We start from the raw sequence: 20140 nt of genomic DNA on the forward strand, positions 1-20140 counted from the left end.
TTCTATATTTTGGGAGGGGCAGAAAACAGTTTTCAACCAGCGATTGAGTTGTGAGACTCTGCTGTAGAGCTCATCACTCCCCCTAACTAAGAGGGGGCCAGAGACAATTACTCGATGCCGACATCTTTCTAGCTGATTTACACGCTGAAGCTACAGTATGTTGCGCCTGGTGACCTTTGACTGTTTCATCCTAACATCGTTGGTGCCGACGTGGATAACAATATCTCTATACCTGCCAGTTTTAGCCAGCCCCATCTTCAGATTAGCCTTAACGTCGGTAGCCTTGCCCCCTGGTAAACAGTGTATGATCTCTGGATGATTCGTTTTAAGTCTAATACTGCAGTTAATGGGGTAGCCAATGACTAGGGTTTTCAATTTGTCAGAGCTGATGTTTGGTATACTCTGTGTACATGACAAGAGAATAAAGCACATCACTTTTTACAACTTTCTGGTCACATGATTTCCTTTAATAAATTGAACCGAGAAAACACATATTACAAAATATCATCTCTTACAGTCACATGGTCACATGAAACCCAAAGTCAGATCTCTTCTCAATTTCTCCCTTCCCAAAACAAAAGGAAACAAAACCATGGACCATCTTTTTAACATGTAACTTTGTCTTTAAAGTAGAAAATAATCACACAAAAAACATATTTGCTGCACAGAGTTAGGCAGGGAGGCAAAAGATAACAAGGCTATCAGAGATCGTCAGGGAAAGCTTTGGAGAGGTGTGTGTAGGTCTATAGGTGTCCAGTTGCTACGGGGTTGGGCGACCGGCTTGCTAGCTGTGACCAGAGGGTCAATGAAAGACTAGTGAGTATAGTAGAGCAGTTAATGACAGTGTCAGAGTTTGTGTTTTCTGTCAGTGTGTAGCAGAGGGAGTACTAGGGTTAGAGAGGCACATGTACCTGTTTACTAGAGAGAGAACGTTCGAGAATGAACACGTTCATTTCTACATGGGAAAGCTAACTGAGGCTGACATACATGGATTGAGCGAGAGACAAGAAGGGGAGATAGGACTGAGACCCAATACCTTATTTTACAGTACCTTTGGCCAAGGACACACAAGGTATGCTAATGAATTTTGAGCCATGCCTTCTCTTGTTAATGCGCCTTCCAGAGAAACAACCCAACACTTCCCTGCGGGCAAAGATCATTCAGGGTTTGTTAAGGTCACAAAGGAGGCACAAGGTCAAAAGTCAGGAGCCAGCTAGCGAGATGAGACTGGGTAGTTAACCAACTCTCAGTCCCAGTGTTTTCCATCTGTACCCCCCAGTTAACCACCTCTACATTTCAGACATGTTCTTTGTTCCACCGGTGTCATACGTAGCAGACACCAACCCCCACCCATTCAACTGCAGATGACGAGGAGTGAGGACACCAGACTCCAAAACCCACTGATAGCCTCATCATTAGAGGGCACTGCAGTAGACATAACAATCATTTGAGTTGCAAATTAAACAAAAGAAAATCACAGCTGATCACATTCCATGTGTGGAACTCGTTAGGATCCAACTTCTTCAACAAGTCATGTGGTCCAGGAGGGGCAGTGTTAGTGATTGAAGGGTGTGGAAGTTTGTCCCACCTCCAGGTCTAGCACCTCACCACGACCCAACCCCAGACTGTCTGTCTAGAGTGGGGCTTAGTTTGTCCTTTAGCCAAACCCGACACCGTCCATCTTCACAATAACATCCTGACCCAAAGACCTGCTCTTTCCTCCAGACTAACAATCTCGCAGCCATCTACCTCACATCTTCCAATATACACAACCTGCTCAGGTGAGCTGCTCTTCTGTTCCCACCTAGAGAGACTGGTCTATAGTATCATCATTATCAGTACTGTAGGTGTCCCTGGCTCCTGTTCCTGTAGGTCGGCCCACTGTACCCCAGGTCTCTAAACAGGCCCACCCAGGATCAGCGAGCGGTCCTGTGGGCAAAGCGGAGGTCCTGGTCCTTGGGGAACTGTGCTGGGATAGCAGAGGCAGCAGATTCCATGCTAGTAGGAGGCTCTCTGGCAGGAGATGGTTTAGGGGAGTCAGTCGTCCAGGCAGGGGGTGGCTGTCCCCGGACAGGGGTGCCCACGGCGGGGGAGTGGTCCCTGCTGTGCTGGGGGGCCCCAGCCTCTGGGTCCTGCTGGGAAATGAGCTGCAGCAGGGCGGCTGCCACCGCAGGACTAATGTCCTGACCGGGCCCGGGCTGGGGTTCAGAGCTGGGCTGCTGCTGGCCATGGGGGAGGAGGGCTGAGGGTGGAGGGCCAGGCGGAGAGGGGGGACGTCGCTCAGAGGATGGAGGGACCTGATTTGTTCCGATCTGCTGCTTCCGCTTGGTGACTGCACAGTCTGAGGGAAGTCAGAGAAAAGACAGTCAATCAGATATTTACAAGAAACACAAAGCACACAGTTACAGTGAGATTTCACCTGGACATTTGTGCCATCTACACTACAGACACATTTTTATTCAATTCCCTTTAGTGAAACATCCCAGAGAACCAGGTAAGTGTTTGTGAGTGGGGTCTAGACAACGTAGAGCTGTATTTCCCACCTTGGCCAGCAGAGGGAGATCATGTACCATTCCTACCAGGATGCTCACCATCCACTCAACAAAGTAGTTTCAGTTGGACAAATATTTTCAATAGGCTACTGTTTTAATTGGACGAGTAATACGTGTAGTTGTCATGGGTTGATACTGCTACTTAATACCACAATTGTGATTATGATAAATGTTCATTCTCTAAATTAGTCTGGAGGTGTGCCACCTACGTTATTTCTCCCCTCTTGGTTCCTGGTGACTGGTATGTTATAAAATCCTTAAGTAACATTTTTGAATGTTGACAGACAAGTTGTAATGTTGAGAGACGATGGAATATCAAAAGACCTCATGGCGGCCTAAATAATCAACATAACATTTATTCACACACACGTATGTGAACAACAAAAGAAAGACGCATTACATGGGGGGGGTGTTCATAATAATAATAATTGATTGGACGTATATAGCGCTTTTCGAGACACCCAAAGCGCTTTACATAGTAGAAGGGGATTCTCACCTTAGAGTTTGTTCAACCCTGACAGACACTCAAGTTATATTTCAACAACAATACGAGCATGGGTTATTATGGATAGGGAGGGGTCAAACCTGAAGTTTGGGGGTGGGGGGGGGTGCATAAAGCTGAGACAGAGCGAGATGCCTTCTCAGTCTGCTGTCATGGCTACCGGGCAACACTGCTGCTACAGTTGTTTCCTAGGCAACAGGGTTGTTGCTTTAAGTGACTACAGTAGGGTGCCTACGGATACAGTCGACAGAGAACGCTTTACTAGCGTTGGATGATTTCCGAGGTCTAATGTAAAAAACACACAAAAATAAAATGTACAATGTGTGATTTAAATAAAAGTTAAATGAAAGACATGCAGGTGAAGTCTAAGGTTCAAAACATTTATTTTTGCTTGATAATTTATTAGACTTTCTTCATAAAAATGTTGACATTACAGACTGGTTTTAAATCAATATATTTTTATGGAAGGAAGAACAATCCAAGAAACCTGCTTTAACAAATGGAGAAATGAGAGAGAAAGAGGGAATGGGAAAATAAAACAGGGTGACAGAGGCAGGAGTGAAAGGGAAGAGTGCAATGTGAACCATTGTCTTTCTAACGCTGTAAAACTACAAACCTTCTCTTAGTTTACATTCACACCAATGACAAAAGTCCTTGTGCCCAAAGCCCAGTCCATGTGACCTGGGCCGTCCGAAGCCACTCCCTGGTCAGACATCTTGAGAACTTGCCAACTTCATGTATGGTATGTTTCCACCTATGTGTGACTGAGTGGGTGAAAGTAGCCTTTGAAGTGGGAGACAGGTGAGACAGACAAAAGGTGGGTAGGGGTGTGTAACTGTTGTTGAGAAGAGGTGGGTCTAGACAACATAAAACTCATCTTCCTCAAAATATATTTAAAGTAACCGTGGAATCTTTCTTCCGATTTGCCATTTAGTTAAGATCTTTCATCTCATCAGCTCGTTTATAAAGGAATTTACAACTGCTTTATGGTAAGCAGAAAAATAATTGATGACAAGATCCGCACCATGACAGGGAAGCTATGACGGGGCGTCACCCTCCGCCCAGTCTCCTCCCCCTCGTCCACCAGTCCCCTGTGAGATCCCCCTGACCCAGTGCTCTCTGCCCCTCCCCCTAGAGACTGAACCCAGACTTGCCCTTGCGATCAGCAGTGGAGGCAGACGAACCACGAGTCACAGCCTCCTCTGATTGGACGCCATTGCTCTCATCGCCTTGCTCAGCCCCCCCGGCCTGCGGCTTAATGAGCTGGCCCAATAGGAGGGCCAGGAGGTTGGTCTGGTCGTCCTGGCTGAGGGGTGGCTCGCTGTGGTGCGGGGAGGGCTCCTGAGGCTCTGGGGGAGGTTCGGGGGGCTGGGACCTAGCCGGACCCTGATCCTCTGAGGCCCCCCGGTGATGGGAGGCCTCGGTCAGGGCAGACAGGGACTGGCTAAGGGTCTCTAGCTGCTGCTGGCTCTCTGGGTTGGAGGAGACGTTGAGGAGCTGGGCCATCTGAGGCAGGCTGAGGTCTGTCTGTCTCTGCAGCAGGTTCAACAGTACAGCCAGCTCTGTCTGGTTCAGCTGCTCCGCCGCAGCACCCAGGCCTGATGGGAGAGAGACAATGGTCACACATACTGTAGACAGCAGCCTGCTGAGAGTGTATGGAGACAACATGTGTTCACATTATAGACTTTCAACAACCCTCATCTGCCTGTGCAGCCACTATCTAACCAAGGAGACATTTGGATAAGGGTTTGTTCTTCTATCGTAGCGAACTGTGACTACTGTGTCGGCCTGACCTGCTAGCTCATTGGCTGAGATGGCTGAGGAGGGTGGTCTTCCGGGCGGAGGGGGCGGGGCTCCAGCTGGGCTGGCTTGGGGCCGGCTGTTCTCTCCACTGGAAGCCCCTGAGGGGTCCTTACGGGGCACTTTGGGCACAGGCACATCCTCGGGCTGCCCGCTCTGACGCTGGCGCCTCCGTTTCTTACTCCACAGCTCGTGGCAGTCCTGCCAGTGAGGGAGACTGGAGAGAGAGAGAGAGACAGAAGCAAAAAAGGGGTGATGAAAGCATGAGGGAGAGAAACAGAAAGAGAGGCAAAGTTAGGTGTATGGGAAAGAAATCGAGAGGGGTGTTGGTGTGACAGAAAGAAAGCAATAGGGGTGTTGGGAGTATGGTGTTGGATAGTTAGAGGTTGTTCTCTAGATGTAATGGGCCCAGGAAAGGAAAGTGCAAAGACGAGGTCCTCACTTGGGCGGGGACATCTTGCTGGGCTCCACATTACACAGGAAGTCACTATTGAGGGCCTGTTCGGCCGTGCAGCGCCGCGCAGGGTCAAGGGTCAGCATGCGGTCCAGCAGGTCCAGGGCCTGAGCAGGCAGACTGACAGAGAGTGCGAGAGAGAGAGACAACTTTGAGAGCGCAAGTCAAACAAATAGCATCGACAACTGATGTACTGCCACAACAATCAGATTGATGAAAGGACAAGAAAATCCCATGGTGTGTATGTATGTCATGTTGCGTACAAGGCAAACTCCTCGCGTAGCCGTCGGCGGTACTGTTTCTTGGGCTTCATGGTGTTGAAGTAGGGCAGCTTGATGACGTCAGGCCAGGCAGCGGGACACGGGCTCCCACACAGACGACTGAGACAGAGAGGGAGAGAGTTAGAGCTGTGGTAAACATGGGCCCTATCCCAGATGGCACCCCATTCCCTATATAGTGCAATGCTTTTGACCAAGGCCCTTAGAGCTCTGTTCAAAAGTAGTGCAATATATAGCAGGGGTATTGAACTCCTATTTGAGAAGGTCCAGTCACACAAATATCCAAGGCGGCAAAGGTCCGGATGGGAAGTCATTTATCACCGTAGTAACAACCCCCAACCTCGCAACCCGTATGACCCAAAATGGTTCACTCCCCTCTTGTATGAGAGAACATACTTTTAATAAGCTAATTGCCTGCAATTCTACTCATTTTGCCTTTTCTGTTTTGTTCAAATGATACCCGAGTGACTCAACAAAATCTCAAATGGGGGACCAATGTGGGTCGAGACCCCTGGGCACATCATTTGGCCATGATAACTACAAGATTTAAGTAGCTGGTCACCTTACCTATTTAGCGGACATCAACTGGACATTTCTGACAAGTTAAAAACAGCTCTTTAAGATCTGTCAGTGAATGACATAAGAGGGAACCTGCCCATGCACTTCCAAATGTAGAAATTGCACTCAAACGCAGTAGGTTGAAAGCCCTAGTTCCAAAAACAAGAAAGTCAGGACCCGCGGTCCGTATTGACCCCATTCTGGGTCTGGACTGCGGTCTGCCTGTTGAGTATGGCTGCTATATAAGAAATAGATTGCCATGTCAGACAGGATTGTAATGTGGAGATGCAGTCTTCCAGGCAGCAGGGGGCAATAGCAGCATACCTGATCAACTCTAACTGCAGCAGCTCCTGATTGGCCTGGAAGATGGGCTTCTTGGTGAACAGTTCTCCCAGAATACACCTGTGCACAAACAGTCAGTGGACAATGTTGGCCACTCACATATATATATATATATAACAATTTTTAAAAAGCATTCACAAATCTTGAGTTAGGATTTGTTAAGAGTGATAATTATCTGCCAATAATCAGGTTTACTGACTACGTCAGTCAAAATGATATAGCAGTTTTATGGTGACACCATGTGAAAAAATAAGGTAAGTACAATCTGTTCTCCTACGTAGAGCTTGTTCGATTGGAGAATATATGTGTGAATGAAATGTTTGTGCACCAATAAACCTGCACAGGGAATGAGTGTTCTTGGGCATGTACAGAATCCATGTGTGGGTGAGTGTGTGTGGGCAAGGTGAGTGTGTACTAACCCGCAGCTCCAGACGTCGATGGCTGGAGAGTACCTCTCCTCTCCCAGGAGGAGCTCAGGGGGGCGGTACCATAGCGTGATTACTTTATTAGTGTAGGGTCGACTGGAGGGAGCAGGGAAGGGGACATTCAGATATAACACACAGATACAGTACCTTTACTATGCTCTCCAGTGCCCAAACACCCATAATTAATCTCTCAACAATGGGCTGATGGAGGCAGAACCTCTTTATACAGGACACAGCACCACCTAGTGGGGATTCACTGGAATAGATAGATGTTTTCATTCAGACCACAATGGCAACAAGAGGCCTTTTCTCATTTGGATTTGCTCAACTCCCACGTCCTCTCTCGCCTTCTTTTGAAAAAGGTAATCGAGGAGAGGCGAGGGAACGTGGATGTAAATGTGCTTGTATGAAATGAGACTCCTCCACTCGCGGATCATCGGGCAAATTAGGTTTACAGGGGTGGATCCCAAATGAGTAACGTGATAAAAATAGATATAGATAAAACGATAAGCAGCATATTGTTTGTGTGCATGCTTTTCTCCTCCAAAAAAACAAAAGCGGATTCAAAGGGGGTGTGGCAGATATCAAAACTCTTCCGTGAAGGACTCCGGTAGGATACACATGACAATCCTCATGAAAGGTGGCCATCAAGGAAGGACTGTTCCGGTCACCTACTAACAAATTGACATTTCCTTGACCACTTATCGGTTTCCGGGTCACAGAAGAGAGAGGACATAGGAGAGGGTGAAGGACGGGATTTTTCCTAAATGAGAAAAGGCCCGTGTGAGGGTCACAGTTTAAAAGGACTGAACCAGGAGCAGGAAGGACCTCTGACTTTATGATGATGTCATCGTTGCGCCAAAGCAAGAAATCCAAGTCTCACCTTTCCTCTGAGTTGTAGAGGCGGGCCAAACCAAAGTCAGCCAGTTTGATCTGACCACTGCACAAGGAGAGAGATAAAAGAAGTTAGAGACAGAGAATCAAACTCCATAACAAGACAACGTATTACATTCTACAGCTGTTACCTTACACAACCCTAACTACAGAAGTGAATAATTCAAATCACAACAGCGAGGCAGAGGAAAGAGCATTTGAATTCCCATGGTAGAACGTTGCACATTGACAACAGGACCAATCAAAAGGGAAATCCCAATCCTACTATAGCGACAACAATCATTTCAAACAACTCCCTGTGCTCACTACTCAAACCACACAAACTACTACCGTTGCCATTACCATAACATTCTAGGTTAGTGTGTCAATTGTTTATAGCAGGGACCGGCAAAGCTATGCTTTTCCCTCCTTGGGGAACTGCTTACATTAAAAGGTAGACTCAGCGAGATGACGTAGATGCACAAAGTAAACAGCAGTAGTGGGTCAATTTCCACGACAACTAAGAGCGTTGAAGCGCGAGGCTGAACAGTTAACCCACTGTTCCTAGACCATCATTGAAAATAAGAACTTGTTCTTAACTGACCTGCCTAGTTAAATAAAGGTAAAATAAAATGTTTTTTTTTATTTTATTGTAGCAGTAAGGGGAAAAACACTGCACGACACCTTTCTCTTCAGTTAACACAGACACACCCCCCCCCCACACGCTCTCTCAGTCTCCCTCTCACACACACCTCTCTCTCTCCCACAAACACACACACTGCTCCCAACTTTTAAAACGTTAGGAACCAAACAGAATTTTGAATTTAGAGAAATATATATTTTTTATATAGTTTAGGCTTACATTAGGCATATATGAATCTAGCTTTGAAGCACATCTCATGAGTAGCAGACCCTTGTCCATTTCCCCCCTCTGACATTCAGGGGCTGTGTGACAGTGAACTTGCAAAGTCCCCTCAGACTGGCCTGTGTTCTTGGTTAGAACAGGCGATGAAATTATACAATGTATCAACATTGCTCGAACTGTGCGCTGCTCCAATGTAACAAAATGTACAAATCTAACAGGAGACTTATCAGGGTCTGCACCCCCACTCGCCATCACGGATAAATTATATTTAAAAAACTAATGGAGGAATAGATGTACATGAAGAGGGGATGCTGAGAGAAGCAGGTGAGTGAGGGCTGGGAGGGGATGCTGAGAGAAGCAGGTGAGTGAGGGCTGGGAGGGGATGCTGAGAGAAGCAGGTGAGTGAGGGCTGGGAGGGGATGCTGAGAGAAGCAGGTGAGTGAGGGCTGGGAGGGGATGCTGAGAGAAGCAGGTGAGTGAGGGCTGGGAGGGTATGCTGAGAGAAGCAGGTGAGTGAGGGCTGGGAGGGGATGCTGAGAGAAGCAGGTGAGTGAGGGCTGGCAGGGGATGCTGAGAGAAGCAGGTGAGTGAGGGCTGGGAGGGGATGCTGAGAGAAGCAGGTGAGTGAGGGCTGGCAGGGGATGCTGAGAGAAGCAGGTGAGTGAGGGCTGGCAGGGGATGCTGAGAGAAGCAGGTGAGTGAGGGCTGGGAGGGTATGCTGAGAGAAGCAGGTGAGTGAGGGCTGGCAGGGGATGCTGAGAGAAGCAGGTGAGTGAGGGCTGGGAGGGTATGCTGAGAGAAGCAGGTGAGTGAGGGCTGGCAGGGGATGCTGAGAGAAGCAGGTGAGTGAGGGCTGGGAGGGGATGCTGAGAGAAGCAGGTGAGTGAGGGCTGGCAGGGGATGAGGCTGGCTGATTATAGCTGCCATTCGTGATATGAGCATGAAAGTGAAGTGGCATTGGACCTGTGCAAACAAGAGACCAGTGGCTGATGCTTCAATTCAACTGACTTTATAAACATTTTTTAACAGGCACTGGCAGGTTCTTTAGATCGGTAGGGCCGAAAGATTCAGTAGTATCATACGAAACTCTACTACAGTATGTTAAAATGTTGGTATCATAAGTATCATGACGTTTTGGTACAGTGACATTACCATGCTACACTAGTACCTGTTGTTGAGCAGTATGTTGGAGCACTTGATGTCTCTGTGCAGGAAGTTCTTCTTGTGGCAGTAGTCCAGGCCCTCCATCAGCTGTCTCATGAAGCTCCTCACGTGTTCCTGGGAGAACTGACACAGCCCCGACTCCAGCAGACCCATCAGGTCATGATCCATGTACTCAAACACCAGGTAGAAGGCACCTGACGGGACAGGCAGGGGTAAGGAGGATGTGCATTCACACGCATACAGGCACAGACATACACCAAGCACAAACCCCCCCCACACACACACACACACACACACCCTTTCCACACACCTTTGTCCTTCTTGAAGTCCAGTGCGTCCTGTTTGTCTGTGACGATCTCCTTCATGTTGACCACGCTGCGGTGGTTGAGCTGGCGGAGGATCTTGATCTCTCGGATGGCCGTGATGGGGAAGCCCTCCTTCTCATTGTCTAGACGCACCTTCTTCAGAGCCACCAGCTCACCTTGGAGGGCAGGTGGAACAACATGAACATTACAGATTACGTCATTGTCCACTGTAGGGGGTGGGATGAAAATGTCTGCTTTATGGTTCCAACTCTGTTGATTGTCCAGATCAAAAGTTTAATAAATGTGCTAAATAACACACATTTGCCCAATGTACACAGACGCCCAATGGAAATGTGTCTCCTGCTTAATTTCAAACTCCTCTGAAAGACACACACAGAGAGGCTAGAGCAAAGGGGACATGGGGAGGCGAGATCAGTCACAACACCCCATAGCATACACACATACCGCAGGCGCGGTGATCATTTGTGCCGCTCTCAAGAACAACCAAACACAGTGAAAGGGCGGCACACGGGGCTCTCACCGGTGTCTTTGTCCTTGGCCTTGTACACCTGGCCGTAGGTGCCCTCCCCGATAATGCCGATGATGTCAAACTTGTCCACGCAGCGTTTGCCCCAGTCGCTCTGTGTCTGTTTGCGTTCGCCATAGCGTGGACAGCAAAACCTAGACAGGAGAGCCGAGGAGACTTGCTATTAGGAAATGTTTTACCTCGCGGAATAAGCCCTTGATGATAACTTTGTACCATCTTATGCTTATTTTTTATTTTTGTTGAAAGGAAATAGGCTGCGATGGGAGAGGAGGGCTGTGGAAAAGAGGAGTGTAGATAGGTGGTTAGGGGGGATTGATAAGAAGGGTGGGTTCGGTTGAGCAGATAGGGACTCACTTTGGTCTCTTCTTGAGAGCGGACTGGGGCGGAGGTGGAGCTCTGTAGACGGGGGACTGAGGGGGCGAGGGCTCTCCTCCGGCCAGCGTGGGGGGCAGCGGGAGGTCGATCAGAGACGGCCGATTCCGCACCTCTTTCTCCTTCCTGGAAGACCTCTGAGGAGGAGTGGACTTCTTCGGACTGATGGAGGGAGAGAGAGGAAAAGTGAGAGCGAGAGATCAAAGGTAAAGAAGGAAGGAGAGAAAAAGAGCATGTCATGACTCCACCGCATCATCGCTTCTCTAGTGAGTTTGGATTTTCTTTTCCTTATATGTCTGTAACACAAATGTATCCCAAACTACCATGACAAAGGGATGTGGGGCCCATGAAATACAGTTTCACTTTGGCAGCCATTTTGGCCAGTGCAGTCCATTGTAGAGGAAGCACTGAATTTGACAAGGCTGCAAGGAGTTAGTGATCATTTTTAAGTCCCCTGTAGGCCTGTTTTTACTACTTGACATACTTGTGATCTAATGGCAGCTAAAGCATCGCCTACAGAGCATTCAGTTAGTCTGTTCAGAATTCCAGTACTGTACTGCAGGCAGGTGTGTGTTTCAGAGAGACTGACTGTTGGGTGAAACCTGAGCCTACAGTAAAGACCTAATGACTGTTCTGTTGATGGCTACACGTTTGCCAAGCAACAGAACTGGGGAGAGGAGAGGTGTGTGTGTATGCGCGTTTCATGGCTTACCTGTCCTGGCAGTCTCCCACTAGCATGGGTGGTAAAGGCAGGGGGGGCAGAGTGGAGGTCTTGTGGATGGGTGTCAAACGGGCAGGGCTGCGTGTGGGCATGGGGGCAGGAGATTTGGACTGGGGAGACGACAATGAGGAGGAGGAGAGGGCTGTGGAGGGTGCGAGGCTGGACTCAGTCTGGCCCTGGGGTGTAGGTGGCTGAAGTTGGGCAACAGGGGTGGAGGGCAGAGGAGGTGGAGGTAGTGGGGTCGTTTGACCGGGGGGCAGAGGGGGAGCAGGAGATGAGAAGATGGAGGGTGGAGATGCAGAGCCGTGTTCTTCACCAACAAGAGTGTCCTGGGGCTGGGGTGCAATGGGTGGAGGCTGGAGGTCCGTGGCTTGGACAGAGTCTCTCTCAGGTACTCTCTCGGGCTCAGCTTTAGGGGGGCGTGAGGTGGACCCTTTGGTCTTGCGTGAGGAAGGTGGAGGGGAGGGGGGACGAGCTGCAGCCACCGCAGCCTGGCGCTCCTTCTTCCTCCGGCTAAGCTCCGCCCCCAGGCTGGAGTTAAGTGGCAGGCGGGAAGAGGGTGGGGAGCGGCTGGTGGGCCGGCTGCTGTGAGACCCGCCCCCCCCGGCAGAGGACGAATGCTTCTTGTTGCGAGAGCGAGAGGAGGAGCGACGGGAAGAGGAGAAAGGCGGCGAACGACTCCGGGAGCGAACTGAGCGCCTGGAGAGAGAGGAGGGAAGATGTTAGGAAAACAAGAATTCCTTGTTCAGCTGCAAGTTCTCTCTCTAAGTTGGGAGTGAGCACCAAGAAAGAGGAACTAGAAGGGAGGCCATTTGACATTACTGGGGCATTGTGCACTTGTGTATTAAGGTGTTAATAAAAACAACAAATGGCACGTCACTGCAATTGATAACTACGGAACGTGTGTTATGTTTATATAATGAGATAAGGCCATGCGGCAAGCTCACTCCACAGCTAGCTTGACATTTCACCAATTGTGCTATCGAATTGGATCCTTTTCTGTCACTCAACTGGTTCGTAAGTGGTCAACTGGCGCTCACGTGTGTTGGCGAGGCAGGACCCTGGTCCAAGCTCAGTTAGAGGCAAGTTCAGAGAGGTAGCGCTATTTGCTAAGATAGCACACTGACTGCGTTTACACATAGGAGTTATGTCTCCTTCCATAGAAGTTACACTTCCCATTCCCTTAGTCAGCATACAAACATACAATTAGGTCAGTCATGGGGACAACCTTTGGCTACTTTAAATTCAGACTAAAGCAATGTGTGTACAAACGTCCCCCAGAAGTCTAATGTCTTGTGGGTTAACCTCAACATTCCTCTGGCATTAGGCCAAATAGCTCAGGGACATAAATTCAAAACACCTCATCACGATACCTACTTTTGATAACCATTACACTTTGGGATTTTGGCAGAGTGAGATAAACTCATCTATACCATTTTTATCTTTGTGTCCAGTATGAAAGAAGTTAAGAGGTAGTTTTGCGAGACAATGCTAACTAGTTAGCAATTCTGCTGGCACTAGTTGGCAACATTCTTCAAACTGCATGCAGACATAAAAATGGTATCCACAAGTTGATCTGACTCTGGGGAAGTAGATGATTTTTTAAATTTTACTAGGCAAATCAGTTAAGAACAAATTCTTATTTACAATGACGGCCTCATAAAGGGCGCTTGGAAGAAGATGGCACTGACGAAAATCATTAAGTATCCCTTAAATTGTGGAGACAACATTCCGATTCCATCATTTGTTTGAAGGTTAGGGAAAAAAATAACTAGTAGCAAGTGAATATGTCCCTGAGCATGAAAACTTATAAAAGTCTACAAACTAAATCTAAAATGTGATTTTTGTAAGTTAATAACTGGGACATTGAAGTTAATTAGCTAGACTAAACAAATAGCCTACAGTTAGCTACATGCTTAAATGGCACCCGAGTGGCGCGGTGGTCTAAGGCACTGCATCTCAGTGCTAGAGGCGTCACTACGGACCCTGGTTCGATTCCAGGCTGTATCACAACCGGCCGTGATTGGGAGTCCCATAGGGCGGCGCACAATTGGCCCAGTGTCGTCCGGGTTAGGGTTTGGCTGGGGTAGGCCGTCATTGTAAATAATAATTTGTTCTTAACTGACTTGCCTAGTTAAATAAAGGTTAAATAACAGAAAATGAAATAAAAAGACTACACCAAAATAATTCACCAGCATTTTTCAATGGAGTCTACTGACAGCAGAGATTTTGCAGACACTTTTAACAATCACTATGGAGGGCCTAGTTTTATCATACAGCTATGCCACCTCCCACCAACAGAAGCTCAAGGTCCACTCACTGATGCAACACAAAATAAAAATGGCTGAATGTCAACAGCCAGCCCAAGGCTCTCCAACCCTGTTCCTGGAGAGCTAACATCACCCTGGCTAGTGTAGCCTATCCCCCAACCCATGCCCTCTCCTGCTCCAAAGACCACAGCTCCTCATAGGGTTTCCCTAGACTGGAGCATACAGGCCTTGCCTGTCTGAGCCCAATGTGATGCCTTTCCTGACTTCCATAGGTTTCCCTTCCCCCTCTACACCACATGGCAAGAGGCAATAACTCCCTGGCAGAAACAGCCCTGCGTGTCACACAGACACATCTGAACATAGAATCAATGTCTCTTCCCTGACCATAGTTTTAAGTAGCCCGTGCAGGACATTGCAACCTGGCCTAGCCATTCCCTTTCCAACACCCTGAGGCTAGGAGCACAGGAGAGGAAGCTACAGGTACCGTCTGTTACCCATGGCTCAATCCTCAGCTGTCTAACGCACTGTCTCAACCACTTACGATTTAAAAAAGGTACAATATGCAGAAATATCTCCACCATTTCCTGCTTGCAAAAATTATAATAGTTCTCCTAATTTCAGTTTGTTACAAAACAAGCAATGCATCATTGTACCAACTAAACTCGCTGTGAAATATTGTCTATAACCCAAAATATGTATTTTCAGCTGTTTGAAGCTAGTGTACTAAACCGAAAGTAAAAGACGCAAAAACCAAACTTAAAAAGAAGCATAGAAATAGTGCATATTGAACAGATCTACTGCTTCTTAAACTTACTTTCAATGAGAATGACAGATCTATAACTCACATGTCTATGTGAATTTGGTCAGGTCGCCCAAAAAGTTACATATTGCAACTTTATCAAACACACAGTACAAGCACTTCTTTAGAACACAAACAAAAGGGGGTAGAAAACAAACAGTAGAAACAGTCAGAGTGGACCTTCTAAAAAAGCACCTTGGGCATTTGTGAGAATCCACGTGTGTGTTAGACAGCACTGGTGAATATGCCTATGTGTGTGGAGGTGCATGCCATGCATACAGTGAGTGAATAACCAACAGATTGGGTGGCTAGTAGTAGTCCATAGCTACATGTTAGATGTTACATGTTTGTGTCTCAAATGACACCATATTCCCGTTGTAGTCCACTACTTTTGACCAGTCTCATGGGGCCTGGTCAAAAGTAGTGCTGAATAAAGGGAATAGAGTGCGATTTGGTACGTATTACACTACTAGCATAAATGTTAATATGAGGCAGGCTGAATGGAAGGTGCCTGGGCCAAGCTAGAATACTCACCGGGACACAGGGCTAGCGCTGGAGGACCTGCGATTACCATAGGGACTGATGGAGCGTCTCCTGGAGTAGGGGCTGTCGTCTCGCTCATAGCTGGAAGACCTCTGCCTGCTGGCGTAGGGGCTGTCCGACCTCTGCCTGCTCCGCCTGGACATCTCCCTGTAGGGGCTGGGGCTCTGTGGGGCCGGCCTGCGTCTCTGGTGGTGGTAGCTGTCCACCTCCTGGCTGTAACCACCGACCATGGGGCTTCCATTACCCCCTCTCCTTGGGGGGCTGGGGGACTGTGTAGGGGCTGTTACCTTCCGGCGAGGGCTCCCCCTGCTCGAGGAAGGCTGCCCCTTGCCCCTAGGGCTGGACTTGTGGCTCTTTGAGGACTTGCGTTGGCTCCTCTCCGTCCGGACCTTCTGAGAGGCAGAGGTGCTCTGGCTGGCGGTTGCATCCCCCCGACCCTCACGCCCCTCCCGTCCCTCTGTCTTCTGTGGCTTATCCTTGCGAGACTTCCCGGAGTGACCACCCTCCTTGCTGCGAGATGACGAGGAGGAGGATGTGGTGCTTCCCACACTGGCTGCAGTTTGGGCCTGGGAGGAAGGGGGCAACTCTCCACGCTTTGGCCCCAAGTCAGCCTCCAGCTGACCCTGACGTCGTGACCCGGAGGACAGGGATGCTACAGAGGACAGGGAGGCCACCTTCTCCTTGACTTTCCCAGAGCTCCCTCTCTCACGGTCTTTGCTGCTTTTTTTCTTGGTACTCTGACCCCCTTCCCCAGTGTCTCTAACTTTGTTGGGATCCTTCGACTTTTTGCGAGAGTGTCGGTGCTTATGTTCCCGACCATCTCTACCAACAGCCCCGGCCCCATCCCCTTTACTATAATCTGGGACAGGTTCTAACCGATCCCCAGACCCTCTTTCAGCAGGCGGATCCGAAAAAGTATCCGAATCGGAACTTATGTCGTCATATTCTACCAGCGGCTTCACGGCGCTAACGGAAGGAGGCGCTGTGGAGGTGAGGGCAGAAAAACCAGGGCCCTGAGCCACCTCGGACTCACGTCCATGTTTGGCTGATTTATGCCGTTTGCGCTTGGAAGAAGATGGCACTGACGACTTTGACTGAAGGTTACCGTCCTTGCTCGTCATGTTGCCCGCAGAGGTATGAGGCAGGACCAGGGGCTGGTGTGGCCCGCTGTTACCACTCGTTGTTTGGGGCGGCAGGGCAATGCTACTGTTGGATTCCGGCTTCCTCTTGGTCCCATGGTGTCTATCCGACCCAGGCATTCCTCACGTCAGCGGCGGAACCTCTCCCGAGCGTGGGCCTCTGTAGCCGAGATAATACATTAACGGGAGAGTAGTACTCCGAAATCCGGTAAAATGAGATCCAGTGTTCTAAGCAAGCCGACAAATAGAAAATAGTCTGCCCAGGTTTAGTCCTCACGCATTATCCAAGTCGTTCGGCAGCATGGTTTGTCAAAGCAGAAAAATCAAGGTTGCTAGTGCCAAAAAACGCCACTAAAATTAAGGCCTGTGCGTTTAGCTAGTTAGAGAAACTGGCTGAAAAGGCCCAAACAATAAATCGGAGCATTGTGCGCTCTTCTCCGTTTCTATTTGGCTAGCTAGCTCTGTGTAGCTAGCATGCTGTTTGGTAAAAAACGAAAGAAAAAAATAAGTCCCTTTTCTTTTAGCTTCCCTTGTCCGGTGCCAAGCTTAGTTTAGGGTTATTGTTCCTTAGATTTACGGTTTTGTAGTTCAATAAACAAACAGTTAGCCGTCATTAACAGCCGATGTTGTTTCTCGAACAAAATGAAAACTTGACCCGGTTGGTACTGTTTACATGGTCCCTTTTAATATAATTTTTATCTCTTGTTAATTTGATATTGATCAGAAATTATAGTATTTTCATGTGCAGTAGATGTTCCAGTTTATTTTTAATGGCTCTGGGAATCAACCAGGCCTATCTTTAGGGCGATGATAGTGGATTTAATAACATCCACAGCCCTTTCAAGAGACGACAACCGCCATTGTGGCTCCTGTTATAAATTCTGCAACTGCGCTCCTATCGTTATCGCCCTATGACTAGAACCGGAAGTCTCGACGGCTGTCATTCTTCATGGTAGCTCAGCAACAGCCTATCCCAAAGCTCTATCCAGGGAGCTGCACCGCCTTCCGCCCTTGGCGAGACGCAATGTTTCACCTGTAGAGGGCCTATTAAATATAACTTTCTTTCCATGAATGTCAACGTTATTATATTCCAACTACATTAGCTAGCTTGTAAATAATGTAAACAACTTCAGAAGTTGACAACAAAATACGGAACACAAAAACGATACGGGTAGAGTAATGTCTTCATTTTATTGAGAAATTGAACAGAAAGTGGCCATAGCCCTCTGCTGCCGACCAAAGAGAAACAGCTAGCTATGTATGATGTGTAAGCACAGATATTGAGACCTCTCTGTCCTAAAACATAGCAAACTGACACTAACCGACTTAAAACAAATGCATTTTTATTAGTCAGTGGTGTCACCTCAAAAACCACATCACTCAGTGGTGTCACACCAACAATCACACAAATGGCAACCAGAGACCAACTATTGCTTCCATGAGGTATCCGCACATTCAATAATTATTTAATTTAGCTCCATAATAAATCAGCGCAGTGCTCAACATTAGACAGTTTATATTATTTATTTAACATTGGCGTTACTACTAACTTATTTTTTCAACACTAATGTTATCGTAGACCGGTCTTCACCATCAGAGACTTGTGTTATAAAAATTATCCATAATTGTATGTGGAACCAAATGGACAGATAACAGATACCTCCATTTCCAAACTGGACTCAATAAGTATGATACGTTACATTTAGTATGGTATTTATTAATTTGTGGATGTCCATCATCCATTTCTATGATATGTTACGAATTACAATTCGTATAACTTGTTACAAATTAGAATTCTCACAATATGTTACGACTTTGCAATGCGTATGATATGTTACGAATTCCAATTTGTTGTGGCTAATGTTAGCTAGGTGTCTAATGTTAGCTAGGCTAGGGGTTAACGGTTTAGGGGAAGGGTTAGCTAACATGCTAAGTAGTTTCAAAGTAGTTAAAACATTTTCTTTTTTATTGAACCTTTATTTAACTAGGCACTTCAGTTAAGAACAAATTCTTATTTACATTCTCATTCTTATTTTCTTATTTGCCTAGGAACAGTGGGTTTATTGCCTTGTTCAGGCAGAATGACAGATTTTTACCTTGTCAGCTCTGCGATTCAATCTAGCAACCTTTCGGTTACTGACCCAATGTTCTAACCAATAGGCTACCTGCCGCCCCAAATGTAGTAAGTAGTTGCAAAGTTGCTAATTAGCTAAAATGCTAAAGTTGTCGGTTTTGAGATTCGAACACGCAACCTTTGGGTTTTAGACCTTTGCGTTAGCTAACATGCTAAATAGTTGCAAAATAGCAAAAAACTTAAACTAAATGCATGCTATTCAACCGATCACTGCCCACACCTGCTCTCCCGTCCAGCATCACTACTCTGGACGGCTCTGACTTAGAATACGTGGGCAACTACAAATACCTAGGTGTCTGGTTAGACTGTAAACTCTCCTTCCAGACTCACATTAAGCATCTCCAATCCAAAATTACATCTAGAATTTGCTTCCTATATTGCAACAAAGCACCCTTCACTCATGCTGCCAAACATACCCTTGTAAAACTGACAATCCTACCGATCCTTGACTTTGGCGATGTCATTTACAAAATAGCCTCCAACACTCTACTCAGCAAATTGGATGCAGTCTATCACAGTGCCATCCGTTTTGTCACCAAAGCTCCAAACACTACCCACCATTACGACCTGTACGCTCTCGTTGGTTGGCCGTCGCTTCATACTCGTCGCCAAACCCACCGGGTACAGGTTATCTACAAGTCTCTGCTAGGTAAAGCCACGCCTTATCTCAGCTCACTGGTCACCATAGCAGCACCCACTCGTAGCACGCGCTCCAGAAGGTATATCTCACTGGTCACCCCCAAAGCCAATTCATCCTTTGGTCATCTTTCCTTCCAGTTCGCTGCTGCCAATGACTGGAACGAACTGCAAAAATCTCTGAAGCTGGAGACTCATATCTCCCTCACTAGCTTTAAGCACCAGCTGTCAGAGCAGCTCACAGATCACTGCACCTGTACATAGCCCATCTGTAAACAGCCCATCTATCTACCTACCTCATCCCCATACAGTATTTATTTATTTATCTTGCTCGTTTGCACCCCAGTATCTCTACTTGCACATTCATCTTCTTCACATCTACCATTCCAGTGTTTAATTGCTATATTGTAATTACTTCACCACCATGGCCTATTTATTGCCTTTAACGCCTTTATCTTACCTCATTTGCACTCACTGTGTATAGACTTTTTGTTTTCTTTTGTTCTACTGTATTATTGACTATGTGTTGTTTATTCCATGTGTAACTGTGTTGTTGTATGTGTCGAATTGCTATGCTTTATCTTGGCCAGGTCGCAGTTGCAAATGAGAAGTTGTTCTCAACTAGCCTACCTGGTTAAATAAAGGTGAAATAAAATAAATAAAGAAAAATAAAAAGTAGTAAGTATCAAATCAAATGTATTTATATAGCCCTTCGTACATCAGCTGATATCTCAAACAGAAACCCAACCTAAAACCCCAAACAGCAAGCAATGCAGGTGTAGAAGCACGGTGGCTAGGAAAAACTCCATAGAAAGGCCAAAACCTAGGAAGAAACCTAGAGAGGAGCCAGGCTATGTGGGG

At 47.3% G+C, this 20140-nt stretch overlaps 1 protein-coding gene and 1 non-coding gene across 2 annotated transcripts; both read right to left on the minus strand.

Annotated features, from left to right (window-relative positions):
* Nucleotides 1-445: 445 nt before the first annotated feature.
* Nucleotides 446-19951, minus strand: LOC110538169 (cyclin-dependent kinase 12). The gene is made up of 14 exons (XM_021624806.3): nt 15362-19951; nt 11750-12457; nt 11020-11199; nt 10660-10799; nt 10124-10294; nt 9818-10007; nt 7795-7851; nt 6906-7007; nt 6469-6546; nt 5572-5688; nt 5297-5428; nt 4848-5071; nt 4209-4652; nt 446-2341 (listed from the first exon to the last, which is right to left on the minus strand). Exons 1-14 carry the CDS (start codon nt 16627-16629, stop codon nt 1917-1919), a joined length of 4236 nt encoding a protein of 1411 aa, XP_021480481.3. The 5' UTR covers nt 16630-19951; the 3' UTR covers nt 446-1916.
* Nucleotides 11328-11464, minus strand: LOC118937922 (small nucleolar RNA SNORA5). The gene has a single exon (XR_005035331.1). It is a non-coding gene; the product is annotated as a small nucleolar RNA SNORA5 (small nucleolar RNA).
* Nucleotides 19952-20140: the final 189 nt, after the last annotated feature.

Source organism: Oncorhynchus mykiss, chromosome 12, assembly GCF_057628025.1.
Source record: "Oncorhynchus mykiss isolate SJ-2025 chromosome 12, ASM5762802v1, whole genome shotgun sequence".
In the NCBI taxonomy this organism is placed as follows: domain Eukaryota; kingdom Metazoa; phylum Chordata; class Actinopteri; order Salmoniformes; family Salmonidae; genus Oncorhynchus; species Oncorhynchus mykiss.

Coding starts and splice junctions, on each gene's coding strand:
- LOC110538169 (XM_021624806.3), bottom strand. CDS start 16,629: ATGCCTGGGTCGGATAGACACCATGGGACCAAGAGGAAGCCGGAATCC. Junction 10,008..10,123: donor GGACTTCAAGAAGGACAAAG/GTGTGTGGAAAG, acceptor CTGTCCCGTCAG/GTGCCTTCTACCTGGTGTTT. Junction 5,689..6,468: donor CTGCAGTTAGAGTTGATCAG/GTATGCTGCTAT, acceptor TCTCTGTCTCAG/TCGTCTGTGTGGGAGCCCGT.